Source organism: Chiloscyllium plagiosum, chromosome 15, assembly GCF_004010195.1.
Source record: "Chiloscyllium plagiosum isolate BGI_BamShark_2017 chromosome 15, ASM401019v2, whole genome shotgun sequence".
In the NCBI taxonomy this organism is placed as follows: domain Eukaryota; kingdom Metazoa; phylum Chordata; class Chondrichthyes; order Orectolobiformes; family Hemiscylliidae; genus Chiloscyllium; species Chiloscyllium plagiosum.
Window position 1 is genome coordinate 2,241,639 of NC_057724.1, and position 12,709 is coordinate 2,254,347.

The window sequence follows — 12,709 nt, forward strand, 5'->3', positions numbered from 1 at the left end:
TGCTCCGGTTTCCTCCCACAGTCCAAAGATGTGCAGGTCAGGTAAATTGGCCATGCTAAATTGCCCGTAGTGTTAGGTAAGGGGTAAATGTAGGGGTATGGGTGGGTTGCACTTCGGCGGGGCGGTGTGGACTTGTTGGGCCGAAGGGCCTGTTTCCACACTGTAAGTAATCTAATCTAAAAAAACGGGTGAAGCTGCGGAGGACTGGAAAATTGCAAAAGTTGTCTCCTTGTTTAAGAAGGGTAGCCAAGATAATCCAGGTAATTATAGACTGGTAAGCCTGACGTCAGTGGTAGGGAATCTGCTGGAGAAGATACTGAGGGATAGGATCTATTCCCATTTGGAAGAAAATGGGCGGCAACATGGTTTTGTGCAGGGAAGGTCACGTCTTACTGACTTAATAGAATTCTTTAAAGAAGTGACAAACCTGATTGATGGGGGAAGGGCTGTGCTTGTCATGTACATAGAGTTCAGTAAGGTTTTGACAAGGTTCCCCATGGTCGGCTGATGAAGACGGTGAAGTCACATGGGGTCTTAGTTATATGGATAGAGAATAGGCTGGGCAGCAGGAGACAGAGTAGTAGTGGAAGGGAATTTCTCAAAATGGAGACCTGTGACCAGTGGTGTTCTACAGGGATCCGTGCTGGGACCACTGTTGTTTGTGATATACATAAATGATCTGGAGGAAGGTACAGGTGATCTGATTAGCAAGGCTGCAGATGACGCCAAGATTGGTGGAGTAGCAGATGGTGAAGGGGACTGTCAGAGAATACAGCAGAATATAGATAGATTGGAGAGTTGGGTAGAGAAATAGCAGATGGAGTTCCATCCGGGCAAATGCGAGGTGATGCATTTTGGAAGATCCAATTCAAGAGCGAACTATACAGTAAATGGAAAAGTCCTGGGGAAAATTGATGTACAGAGAGATGTGAGTGTTTAGGTCCATTGTTCCCTGAAGGTGGCACCACAGGTCAATAGAGTGGTCAAGGAGGCATACGGCCAATAGAGTGGTCAAGGAGGCATACGGCACGCTTTCCTTCATCGAATGGGGTATTGAGTACAAAGTTGGCAGGTCATGTTACAGTTGTATAAGACTTTGGTTTGGCCACATTTGGAATAAAGCATACAGTTCTGATTGCCACATTATCAAAGGGATGTGGATGCTTTGGGAGGGTGCAGAGGACATTCACCAAGATATTGCCTAGTATGGAGGGTGCTAGCTACAGAGAGGTTCAGTAGGTTAGGATTATTTTCATTAGAAGACAAAGGTTGGGGGGGATCTGATCGAGGTCGACAAAATCATGAGGGTATAGAGGGGGTACAGAATGGGGGACTCAATTACGAGGGGTCATGAGTTCAAAGTGAGAGGGGAAAAGTTTAGATTAGATTAGATTACCTAAAGTAAGGAAGCAGGCCCTTCGGCCTAACAAGTCCACACCGACCCTCCGAAAAGTAAGCGACCCAGACCCTATATTTACCCCTGATTAATGTATCTAATGCTACAGGTAATTTAGCATCGTTAATTCAGCTGATTTGCACATCTTTGGGTTCTGGGAGGAAAGTGGAGCACCCAGAGGAAACCCACGTAGACATAGGGAGAATGTGCAAACTCCACACAGACAGTCACCTGAGGTGGGAATCAAACTCGGGTCCCTGGCCACTGGGAGGCAGCAGTGCTAACCACTGAACCACCGTGCTATGAACATGCATGGAAAGTTCTTTACGCAGAGGGTGGTAGAGGTGGGCATGATAACGTCATTTTAGATGTATCTAGATAAATACAAGAATGGGCAGGGAGCAAAGGAATACAGACCCTTACAAAATAGGCAAGAGGTTTAGATCGAGAATCTGGATTGGTGCAGGCTTGGAGGACCAAAGGGCTTGTTCATGTGCTGGAATTTTCTTTATTATTTGGACTTTGTCCTTGCTCTTGGGATGGCACGGTGGCCCAGTGGTTAGCACTGCTGCCTCACAGCATCAAGGACCCAGCTTCGATTCCTACCTCAGATGACTGTGTGGAGTTTGCACATTCTCCCTGTGTCTACGTGAGTTTTGTCCGGGTGCTCCAGTTTTCTCTCACAATCCAAAGATGTGCACGTCAGGGAAATTGACCATGTTAAACTGCCCATAGTGCCAGGTGCATTAGTCAGCGGTAAATACAGTGTAGGGTAATGGATCTAGGTGGGTCACTCTTCGGAGGGTCAGTGTGGACTTGTTGGGTCAAAGGGCCTGTTTCCATGCTGTAGGGAATCTAATATAAACTCCAGATGCTATGGCCATTTCAGAGACATGGACAGAGGAGGGACTGGGGTTTATATGTTTCAGTAAGAACAGGGAAGGTGGTAAAAGTGGGGGAGGTGTGGCATTGTTAATCAAAGACAGTAATACGGTGACACAAAGGATGTTTGAGGACTCGTCTACTGAGGTCGTATGGGCTGAGTTTAGAAACAGGAAAGGAGAGGTCATTCTGTTGGGAGTTTTCTATAGGCCTCAGAAAAGTTCCAGAGATGTAGTGGAAAGATAGCAAAGATGATTCTGGATAGGAGCGAGAGTAACAGGGTAGATGTTACGTGGTACTTTAACTTTCCAAATATTGACTGGAAATGCTATAGTTTGAGTACTTTAGATGGGTCAGTTTTTGTCCCATGTGTGTAGGATGGTTTCCTGACAGTATATAAACAGGCCACCAAGGGGTGAGGCCACACTAGATTTGGTACCAGCTACTGCACCAGGCCAGGTATTAAATTTGGAGGGAGATGAGTGCTTTGGTGATAGTGACCACAATTCAGTCGTGTTTACTTTAGCGGTGAAAAGGGCTAGGTATATACTGCAGGGCAAGAGTTATAACTGGGGGAAAGGCAATTATGATGCGATTAGGCACGATTAAGGATGCATAGGGTGGAGAAGGAAACTGCAGGGGATGGGCTCAATTGAAATGTGGAACTTATTCAAGGAACAGTTACTGTGTTTTCTTTATAAGTATGTACCTGTCAGGCAGGTCGAGCGAGGGATCCGTGGTTTGCTAAAGAAGTTGAATCTCTTGTCAAGAGGAGAAGGAGGCTTATGTAAGGATGAGACGTAAGAGTTACAAGTTATCCAGGAAAGACCGAAAGAGAGAACTAAGAAGAGCCAGGAGGGGACATGAGAAGTCATTGGTAGGTAGGATCAAGAAAACCCCAAAAGTTTTCTGTAGGTAAGTCAGGAATAAAAGAATGACTAGAATAAGATTAGGACTAATCAAGGACAATAGTGGGAAGTTGTGCATGGAGTCTGAGGAGATAGGAGAGGCACTAAATGAATATTTTTCATCAGTATTCACTCTGGAAAAAGACAATATTGTTGAGGAGAATAGACTGGATTGAGGTATACGAGGAGGAGTGTTAGCAATTCTGGAAAGTGTGAAAATAATTAAGTCACCTAGGCTGGATAGGATTTACCCTAGGATTCTCTGGGATGCCAGGGAAGAGATTGCAGAGCCTTTGGCTTTGACCTTTATGTCATCATTGTCTACTGAAATAGTGCCAGAAGACTGGAGGATAGCAAATGTTGTCCCCTTGTTCAAGAAGGCGAGTAGAGATAACTCTGGTAATTATAGATCAGTGAGCCTTACTTCAGTTGTGGGTAAAGTGTTGGAAAGGATTATAAGAGATAGGATTTATAATAATCTGGAGAGGAACAAGTTTATTAGGGATAGTCAACACAGTTTTGTGAAGGGAAGGTCATGCCTCTCAAACCTTACTAAGTTCTTTGAGAAGGTGACCAAACAGGTGGATGAGGATAAATCGGTTGATGTGGTGTATACGGATTTCAGTAAGGTATTTGATAAGGTTCCCCACGGTAGGCTATTGCAGAAAATACGGAGGCATGGGACTGAGGGTGATTTGGCGGTTTGATTCAGAAATTGGCTAGCTGAAAGAAGACAATTTCTGATCCAAACTGGCTAGCTGAAAGAAGACAGAGGGTGGTGGTTGATGAGAAATGTTCATCCTGGAGTTCAGTTACAAGTGGTGTAACACAAGGATCTGTTTTGGGCCCACTGTTGTTTGTCATTTTTATAAATATCCAGGATGAGAGCTTAGGGGGATGGGTTAGTAAATTTGCAGATGACATGAAGGTCAGTGGAGTTGTGGATAGTGCGAAGGATGTTGCAAGTTACAGAGGGACATAGATAAGCTGCAGAGCTGGGCTGAGAGGTGGCAAATAGAGGTTAATGCGGAAAAGTGTGAGGTGGTTCACTTTGGAAGGAGCAACAGGAATAAAGAATACTGGGCTAATGGCAAGATTCTTGGTTGTGTAGATGAGCAGAGAGATCTTGGTGTCCAGGTAAATAGATCCTTGAAAGTTGCCACCGAGGTTGATAGGGTTATTAGGAAGGCATACAGTGTGTTAGATTTTATTGGTAGAGGGATTGAGTTTCGAAGTCATGAGGTCATGCTGCAGCTGTACAAAACTCTGATGTGGCCGCACTTGGGAGCATTGCGTACAGTTCTGGTCACCACATTGTAGGAAGGATGTGGAAGCTTTGGAAAGGGTACAGAGGAGATTTACCAGGATGTTGCCTGATATGGAGGGCAGGCCTAATGAGGAAGGCTGAGGGACTGAGGCTGGTTTTGTTCAAGAGAAGAAGGTCGAGCGGTGAACAAGTTGAGACATATAAAATAATCAGAGGATTAGACAGTGAGAGTCTTTTTCCTCAGATAGTGATGGGTAGCATGAAGGGACATAGCTTTAAATTGAGGGGTGACGGATATAAGACAGATGTTAGACGTAGTTTCTTTCCTCAGAGAGTAGTAAGGGTATGGAACGCTCTGCCTGCAACAGTAGTAGACTCGCCAAATTTAAGGGCATTAAATGGTCATTGGATAAACATATAGATGAAAATGAAATAATGTAGGTTAGAATGGCTTCAGATTGGTTTCACAGGTCAGTGCGGCACCAAGGGCTGAAGGGCCTGTACTGTGCTGTAATGTTCTATGTTCTAATTTACATCAAAAGCATTGCCTTCATCTACACACCTGGTCACCTATACAAAAATTTCAAACAAATTGGTCAGATATATGGCCTCCCTTTAACAAAACCTTGCTAACTGTTCTTGATTTAGACCTCCTCTCCAAATGCAGATTAATTCTGGCCCTCAGAATTGCTTGCAGTAGTTTTCATTCCTGATGAAGGGCTTATGCCCGAAATTCTCCTGCTCTTCTGGTGCGTCCTGACCTGCTGTGTTTTTCCAGCACCACACTCTCGACTCTGATCTCCAGCATCTGCAGTCCTCATTTTCTCAGTTTTGTCACTACCAAGTCTGGACTGGTCAGCCTATAGTTTCCTGGTTTATTCCTTGCTACCTTATACAATAATCATACTGCATTGGCTTCAGTTCTCTCCTGAGATCAGAGAGGATTTGAACATTTTTGCAAGTACTTCTGCTATTTCCTCCTTTGCCTAACTCAACAGCCTGGGATACCAGTCCTGGTAATTTATGTACTTTTAATCCTGCCAGAAACTAAAAATCTGCATGTGGTAATTTCTTTAATTACATCACAGACTTCTCCCTGATGTCTGCACCTATATCATTCCTCTCACTGGTGGACACAGCTTTCAGGTCCATTCTTGTGATTTGAAACCCAAGATCAGCTAATGATCAGATTGGGTGGTACAGCAGGTTGAAAGGACAGAGTCGTCTATTTCTATTCTTTGTGTTCTTATGGCATGGGGAGGGATGCTGATGCCAACATGTTGACAAAAATGTGGGTGCAGGAAAAGGTGATGGTATAGGTACTGAATTTCAAACCAGTTGCAGCACAGATACATTGTTGTTATAAACATAATATGGAGGTGCCAGTGTTGGACTGGGGTGGACAAGGTCAGAAGTCAGACGACACCAAGTAATAGTCCAATAGGCTTATTAGAAATCACGCCTGATGAAGGACCAACACTGCGAAAGCTTGTGATTTCAAATAAGCCTGTTGGACTATAAACTGGTGTCATCTGACTTCTGACATAATAGACATAAGTACAGAGGTTGTGTATGGGTATATTAATGTGCTTCAGATATGGCTCAAGATTCTGATAAAGAAACTAGCACATGGATTATTTGACGTACCAGTGGAGCTACTGATCTTGGCAATTAACCTGATCAGATACTGGCATAGGTGCAGAATGCAGTATCATTATGAAAACTGCTTCTGGAACTAGAATCAGAACTGGTATTGGTACAGCTTCTGGAACCAGTAACTGCACCAATGTTGATGCTGATAAGGGTAGAGATTTTGGAAGATATGTGTGCAGATTCTAAAACAAGTATTGATACAGTTGGTGGTGGATGTTGATGCATAAGCTGGTATAGATATTAGCATTAATGTTCACACCAGTGTTGGTATAGGAATAGCTACAAATTCTGGCTATTAATATTAAAAGGAGGAATGTTCTGGGTGCTGCCACCATCACTGGTATAAGTGCTGGTACAGAGATGTGCACAGATGCTGGTATTTTGCTGAATGCTATAAAGATGTTTGCCGGAAACTAAATACCATGCTTAAACCGTACTTAAGCATGACTTCAATTCTACTTTCCAGTGTTTTAAATTCTTTGGTATAAAATCCTGGAGTGATCCAGCCTGCTTTTGATCCACAAACTCTTGCAGCAGATGGGACTAAATGCTTTCTTCTGTTAATGTCATTTACAAATTAGACTCACACTGCACTAGAGCTGGAACCTGTTATGGTTGTCCCAGAAGTAAAATCTTGATTCAGTCAGTGAATGTCATTATACTAAATTGGATCAGCCATAATTAAAGGCACAACTCAGAATTGTTATAGAGTATCCTCCACTTGCTGTATCAACACTCAGGAAGCTCAACATCATCTAGGACAAAGCAGCCCACTTAATTGGTACTATGCTTACTCCCTCCACCACCAATGCAGCAGTGTGTATTATCTATAAGATGCATTGCAGTACCTCTTGGTTCCATGGACAGCATCTTCCAAATCAACAACTTCTAGCTCTCAAAAGACAAGGGAAACAGACACATGGGAACATCACCAACAGCAAGATCCCATAGAAGACACACATCAGTGCTGATTATGTCATTGTTCATCACTGTCTCTGAGTCAAAATCCTGGAACTCCCTTTCTAATACTCCTACACTATGTGTTACTTCTATGTCAATGTTTAGCCCTAATCTCTCACCTGAATAACTGCAACACTGAAACTCTTACACAGGCTCTCTCAGCATCCATTCAATCCCAGAACAAGCTATTCTCTTAAACACAAATCCTGAAGTGCTTCCGATTCAATCAAACACAAAATCATGTTCTCTGACCAGCGTGATCCTTAACAGTGAGGCTGAGCTGGGCCTAGGAGTGAACTCCCTTTTTCAGATTTTGCACAGAATGAAATGTAATCTTGATTATACTGAATCCTGATTACAAATCTATTGAAGTTTTAATTTGATTCTGATTTTTCCAAATCCTGCTGTAGATCTGTTGAGCATATTAATAGATCACAATCCTGAAGGAAAATCAACAAATGGGAAATGTTTTTGCCCATACAAAGGCGAGAATTGTATTTGGACTACCCTAGTGTTCCTGTCCTCAATTTCCAATTTAACTTAATGTACTTATGTTCCCTGTAAAAGTGGATACTTCTTAGTTCCACAATAAATTCCTTCTGCGTCAATGTCACTTTCCCATTTCTATTCACAGCTATAATACACCAAATCCAGCAATGGCATTGGTGCAATGTTTAGTACAGTTCTTATGATACAGGGCTCACTTGATAAAATATTGCTATAAGGACAGTCCATGGATGAGTCCTGGTTTTATCTAGCTCAAGGCTCACTCAACATCTTTTACGGGAGCTGGATTTCGATAATGATATTCCACATCCAGCCAACTCCTATTCCACATCCATACATATGAATTTCTAAGTTTAAAACCCACCTTGATGCTCATTCCTTCCTGACTCAGAATTATAGCAACAATAAAAATGCAGTTGGACAAAATGTAGATCAATGGTTTGGTGCAAAACATACAAAATTCCTGATGAATAAATACCATATTCATTCATAAAAGCAGAAAGAATTTGCATTGATACAGCACCTTACACAACATCAAGATGTCTCAAAGTGTCTTCCAGCCATGAAGTATTTTTGAGATGTAATGTAGGAAACACTTTTGTAATGTCGGAAACACCGCAGAAAATGTGTACACAGCAAGCTCCCTGAAACAGCAATGTGACGTTTGGCCAAAAACCTGCTTTGGTGATTTTAGGCCAGTGTTAAATACTAGCTAGGATACAGTGGGAACTCTCCTGTTCTTCTAATAATGCTATGGGATCTTCTTTGCTCAACAGAGAGGTCAAACAGAGCCTTAAATTAGCATCTCATCAGATGACACCCTGAAACAGCTGGATTCAGACCTAAAGTTTACATACTGGAGAGATCACTATCAAGTGACATGGATTGACCAACTTCACTTGCAGATGGCTTACCCAGTATTTCAATCTCAATTGCCACCAACAGCTGCCAGCAAAAGTTCACTCATGCCAGGCTACCTCCACGTAACCTCTTGACCACAGTCGAATCCACATTTGATTGAATTTTAACCAACTTAATCACAACAGCAAAATCAAACCCTTTGCTCAGACTTACCATATTAACTTCCGAGATCATGTCTATGCTGGCTATATGAATACTCATCCCCACTGTAACTGGAGACCCTGGTAACAGAAGAGAAAGTACAAACAGTGTTTCATTGGGTTCACATTTTCTCCTTGCAATCCCTCCTTAAATACATATAATAAAGGTGCTCTCTTTAAACTGCTTCCACTCTGAAGGTAGACACCCACTTTAAACCGTCCAAATGATGAGACTCTTCCACAGTAGTTCATGGGGAAGAAAGCAATTCTACTAAAGGAAACCCAACCCAAACAAAACACATGAGTGAGAGATCTGAAGTTTCCACTTGAAACTTTCTGTAGGAGAGTGAAGTCCTCATGACAAGTGAGGAGCAACATTTTGAGTGACATAGGTGGAGCTATAATATTAGACACTGATGCTAGTTTAGAACATAGAACAAGAGCAAGGCACTCATTCCCTCAAGCCTGTTCCATTATTCAATTCAATTGTTTTTGAGCTGTATCCATCCCACAACCTTATCTTATCTCACAAAATTTAACAAGCAGTGTTGAAATTTTCAATTGACCTCCAGCCTCAATGGTTTGCTGGGAAAAAGTAGTTTAGATGTGTGCATGACCCTTTGGCTGGAAAACTACTTCTTGAAGGGTTGGATCTGAATTATAAGATTCTGCCCCCATTCACAACTCCATCCCTCAATACTTTGAATTTTCCCACCAGCAGAGATTGTCTCCATCAAGTTCTTTAAACTTCTCAATCAGGTCACCAGTCAATCTTCAATATCTTCTCAAGCACAAGCCTGTTTCATGCAATCTGTTCTCAGAATATTCAGTGCAGCTATTCAACCTTTGACAATATATTGTTCCTGTAATAATATTAATTAATAATATTTAGTTTTGAGAACAATGTGAAATACCTCCGAAATCAGGTCTAAGGCGAATATCATATCCTCTGAGCAATCTGTCAACTGTTCTTTTAACCAGGGAAATGTTGCCGAGTCCATTGACACTGAGAGAGAAATAGAGGCAGGTATCAGTATGTACAGGTCTAAACATTGACAGTCCATTGACACTGAGAGAAGCAGAGGCAGGTATCAGTCTGTACAGGTCTAAACATTGACAGTCCATTGACACTGAGAAAAGCAGAGGCAGGTATCAGTATGTACAGGCCTAGATATTTGGAAGTGCCTAAATTCAAGCCCCTGACCCTCACACACCAGCAGCCCCGTGCTCAAATGGAACAGAGGGTGAGAGGGGGGAGGTACTTGGAGTCTTGGACCTTGATATCCTATGATTCGTGGTATGGCTGGTTCGGGTGCCAATGTGCAGGTAGGAGATTGGGCAAGGTTGTGGCGCCTGGAAGAGGAGATTCACTGGGCCTCCAGCAAAACCATGCAGCCCCATGGCCCAACTGTGTGCATCTGAAGATGGCATTTAGAGTATCAAAAGGCACCCAACACCCCTCAAACATAACCAGCTTTTCCAATGGTCAAATGAATGCACTGTGATTATATAGTCATAGCATCAAACAGCACGGAACATTTAGCCCAAAACGACCTCCCCAGCCCGATCAAACAAGAGCATAGACCACTGTGCACACACCTACCTGACAATGCGTGAATGCACTATGAGTGGTGTAAACAGAATGCAATGATTCAGCCCCAGTTTATTGAGCAGTGTAGACGCACACCGATAGTTAATATGTGTCTGTGTGTCTTCCTCTTGCATTATGTCTCCCCTTATATAAAAGCAGCCCTGCGAGTGACTGCTGAAGACTGAATATGTCAAACGCATCTGAATTCCAGATCGAGAAGGAAAGAGCATTTGGACATGGTAGAGATGAATGGAAGCAGATCCATCCATCTGTGCTTTCGGTCTAAGGTGCTATCTGGAGAGACAGGACTGAAAACGTGCTCTCCTGAACCCTGACAGGACCCAGCAAATACATTATCAAATCACGTTTGCCCAGAGAAGCCTATCCTGTATTCAGAGAGAGAGACTAAAAATCCTTACCTTTGTAGCCAGCACATGACAGACAGTCCTGTGAGAAAGGAGCAAAAACTAGACATTCGCTCTTCGTGGAGTCTCCACATTTTAGGGTCTCCGGGTTCAGTTCATTTACACGGTGACCTCCGGCTCGCAGCCACGGGTGGGCGAAGCACACACACACACACACAATTTCACAACAAGCCCTGCAATCCGACAGGCAGCTGCCCGTGGCAGGCCAGGAGGGACAGTGGCCGCGGCCCGGGCATGCAGCCGGACTGTGTGACTGGAAGATGGTTCATGGGACGAGCTGCGATGGGAGTTTGCTGCTGTTGCTGCCGCCGCCGCTGCAGTGCTCTCTCGCTCTCTCTCTCTTTCTAGACTGAAAGCTGCAGCTCCTGCATTCTTCCAGATCAGCTGGCTCTTCGAATTCTTCCCGTTCGCTCCCGCCCCCCTTTTCCTTTTCCCACCACCGCCCCCTCCCCACTACACTCAGGGACAACTGATGTGGACGAAGGATTTTTCTTCTGGAGCTTGTGTCCAAGGGTAGGTGGCAGGCTTGGCCGGAGATGGGAGGGAGAGAGGAAGGAAGGGGAGGCGGGGTGGGGGGGAATTCCTAATCCCATGGAAAGACATTTGTCAAAGACTGTTCCTGACGTCAGAATTGCCTTCCCTGCCAACCACCATAGAGAGGGCTGGGAGCAGGTGTGTTCAAATGTGACCTAAAGATATGGACAGCACCATCCCGCCCAGCAGACTGATACTCACCCCCCACCCTGGATGCCCAGCTTGGAGCAAGCCAGGTACAGAATGCTTGCTGTGTGTTTTACAGTATGTCCACAGTCTCTGCACTGATCCACAATGAAGAGAATAAAGTCACTCCTACAGACACAGCAGATGTGGCAATAAAGAACACATTATGTAATATCAGGAGCCGATTTGAAAGATGTCACTGTGTGTCTGGACTACATGCCCCTCCCCTCCAATCCCACCGCCTAACATTTGAAAATGTGTCAACACGACATCACGGGTGTACGACTACTTTGAAATGTTTATCAGAGAGGAGAACCCATCGAGAGAGAGAGAGGGACTGTGTCACAGGGCCCTCTCTTCCACTGACACTGATACACTCAAGTCATCTAATAGTTACAGCCCAGTCAGCCCACCATCTCTGTGTCTGCTCTCTGCAAGATCCAATTCACCTCATCCCATTCCCTCCCTTCTCCTTTTAGCTCTGGATTTTTCTTTCACTTCAGATTATTATCCAAATCTTCCCTTTTGAAAACCTCAATTGAAATGGCTCCCACCTCATCCTTGAGTAGTGCATACCAGATCGTAACCACTCACTGTGTGAAAATATTTCTCCTAGTATCTCCATTGCTTCTCTTGTCAATCATTGCAAATCTGTCTCATCCGGTCTCATTGCAAATCTGTCTCATACTGATTCCTTCACCAGTAGGAACAGTGTCTCTCTATCCATTCCCTCCAGAACCCCACATGATTTTGAACACCTCGATAAAATCTTCTCTCAACCTTCCCTTCTCTAAGAAGAGAAGTCCTACTTTCTCCAATTTATCTCTAACAGAATGTTCGCATCCCCGGAATCATTCTTGTGAGCCTACATCCTCTCTACTGTCTTCTCATCCATCCTAAAGTATTAATGGCTTTTCTCAACGTGTCCTTCACCTTCAATAATTTCTGTATTAAATTTTATTTGCCACCTCAAATTTTATTTGTCCATTTCACAAAATTGTTGAAGTTGAGGACAAGCCGAGTGATGGGTAAATGCATGGCAGATGAAGTATGATGTGGATAAATCCACTTTAGTAGCAAAAGCAGACTATTATCTGAATGGAGATAGATTGGGAAAGGGGGGGAATTGCAATGAAACCTGTTGTCCTTGTGCACCAGTCACTGAAAGTAAGCGTTCAGATGCAGCAGGTAGTAAAGACCTTTAATATTATGTTGTCCTTCTTAGCCAGATAATTCAGGTAAAAGAACAGGATTGCCATGCTGCAACTGTAGAGGGTCTTGATGAGACCACTAAAATAAAACAAAGAATTCTGTTTGCTGGAGATCTGAATCAATCAAA

General features: G+C 43.5%; 1 protein-coding gene across 2 annotated transcripts in view; it reads right to left on the bottom strand.

Annotated features, from left to right (window-relative positions):
• Positions 1-11,064, bottom strand: part of LOC122557045 (gamma-aminobutyric acid receptor subunit beta-4-like) — a 160,936-nt gene extending 149,872 nt beyond the window's left edge. Inside the window, exons 1-3 of one of the 2 annotated variants that reach the window (XM_043704281.1) lie at positions 10,645-11,064; positions 9,549-9,640; positions 8,648-8,715 (exon numbers count right to left, since the gene is read on the bottom strand). In XM_043704281.1, the coding sequence (XP_043560216.1) occupies positions 8,648-8,715; positions 9,549-9,640; positions 10,645-10,724 (240 nt within the window). In that variant the 5' untranslated portion in view covers positions 10,725-11,064. Of the gene's footprint in view, positions 1-8,647; positions 8,718-9,548; positions 9,641-10,644 lie in introns of those variants that run through there. The other variant, XM_043704282.1, reaches the window with a different exon arrangement.
• Positions 11,065-12,709: the final 1,645 nt, after the last annotated feature.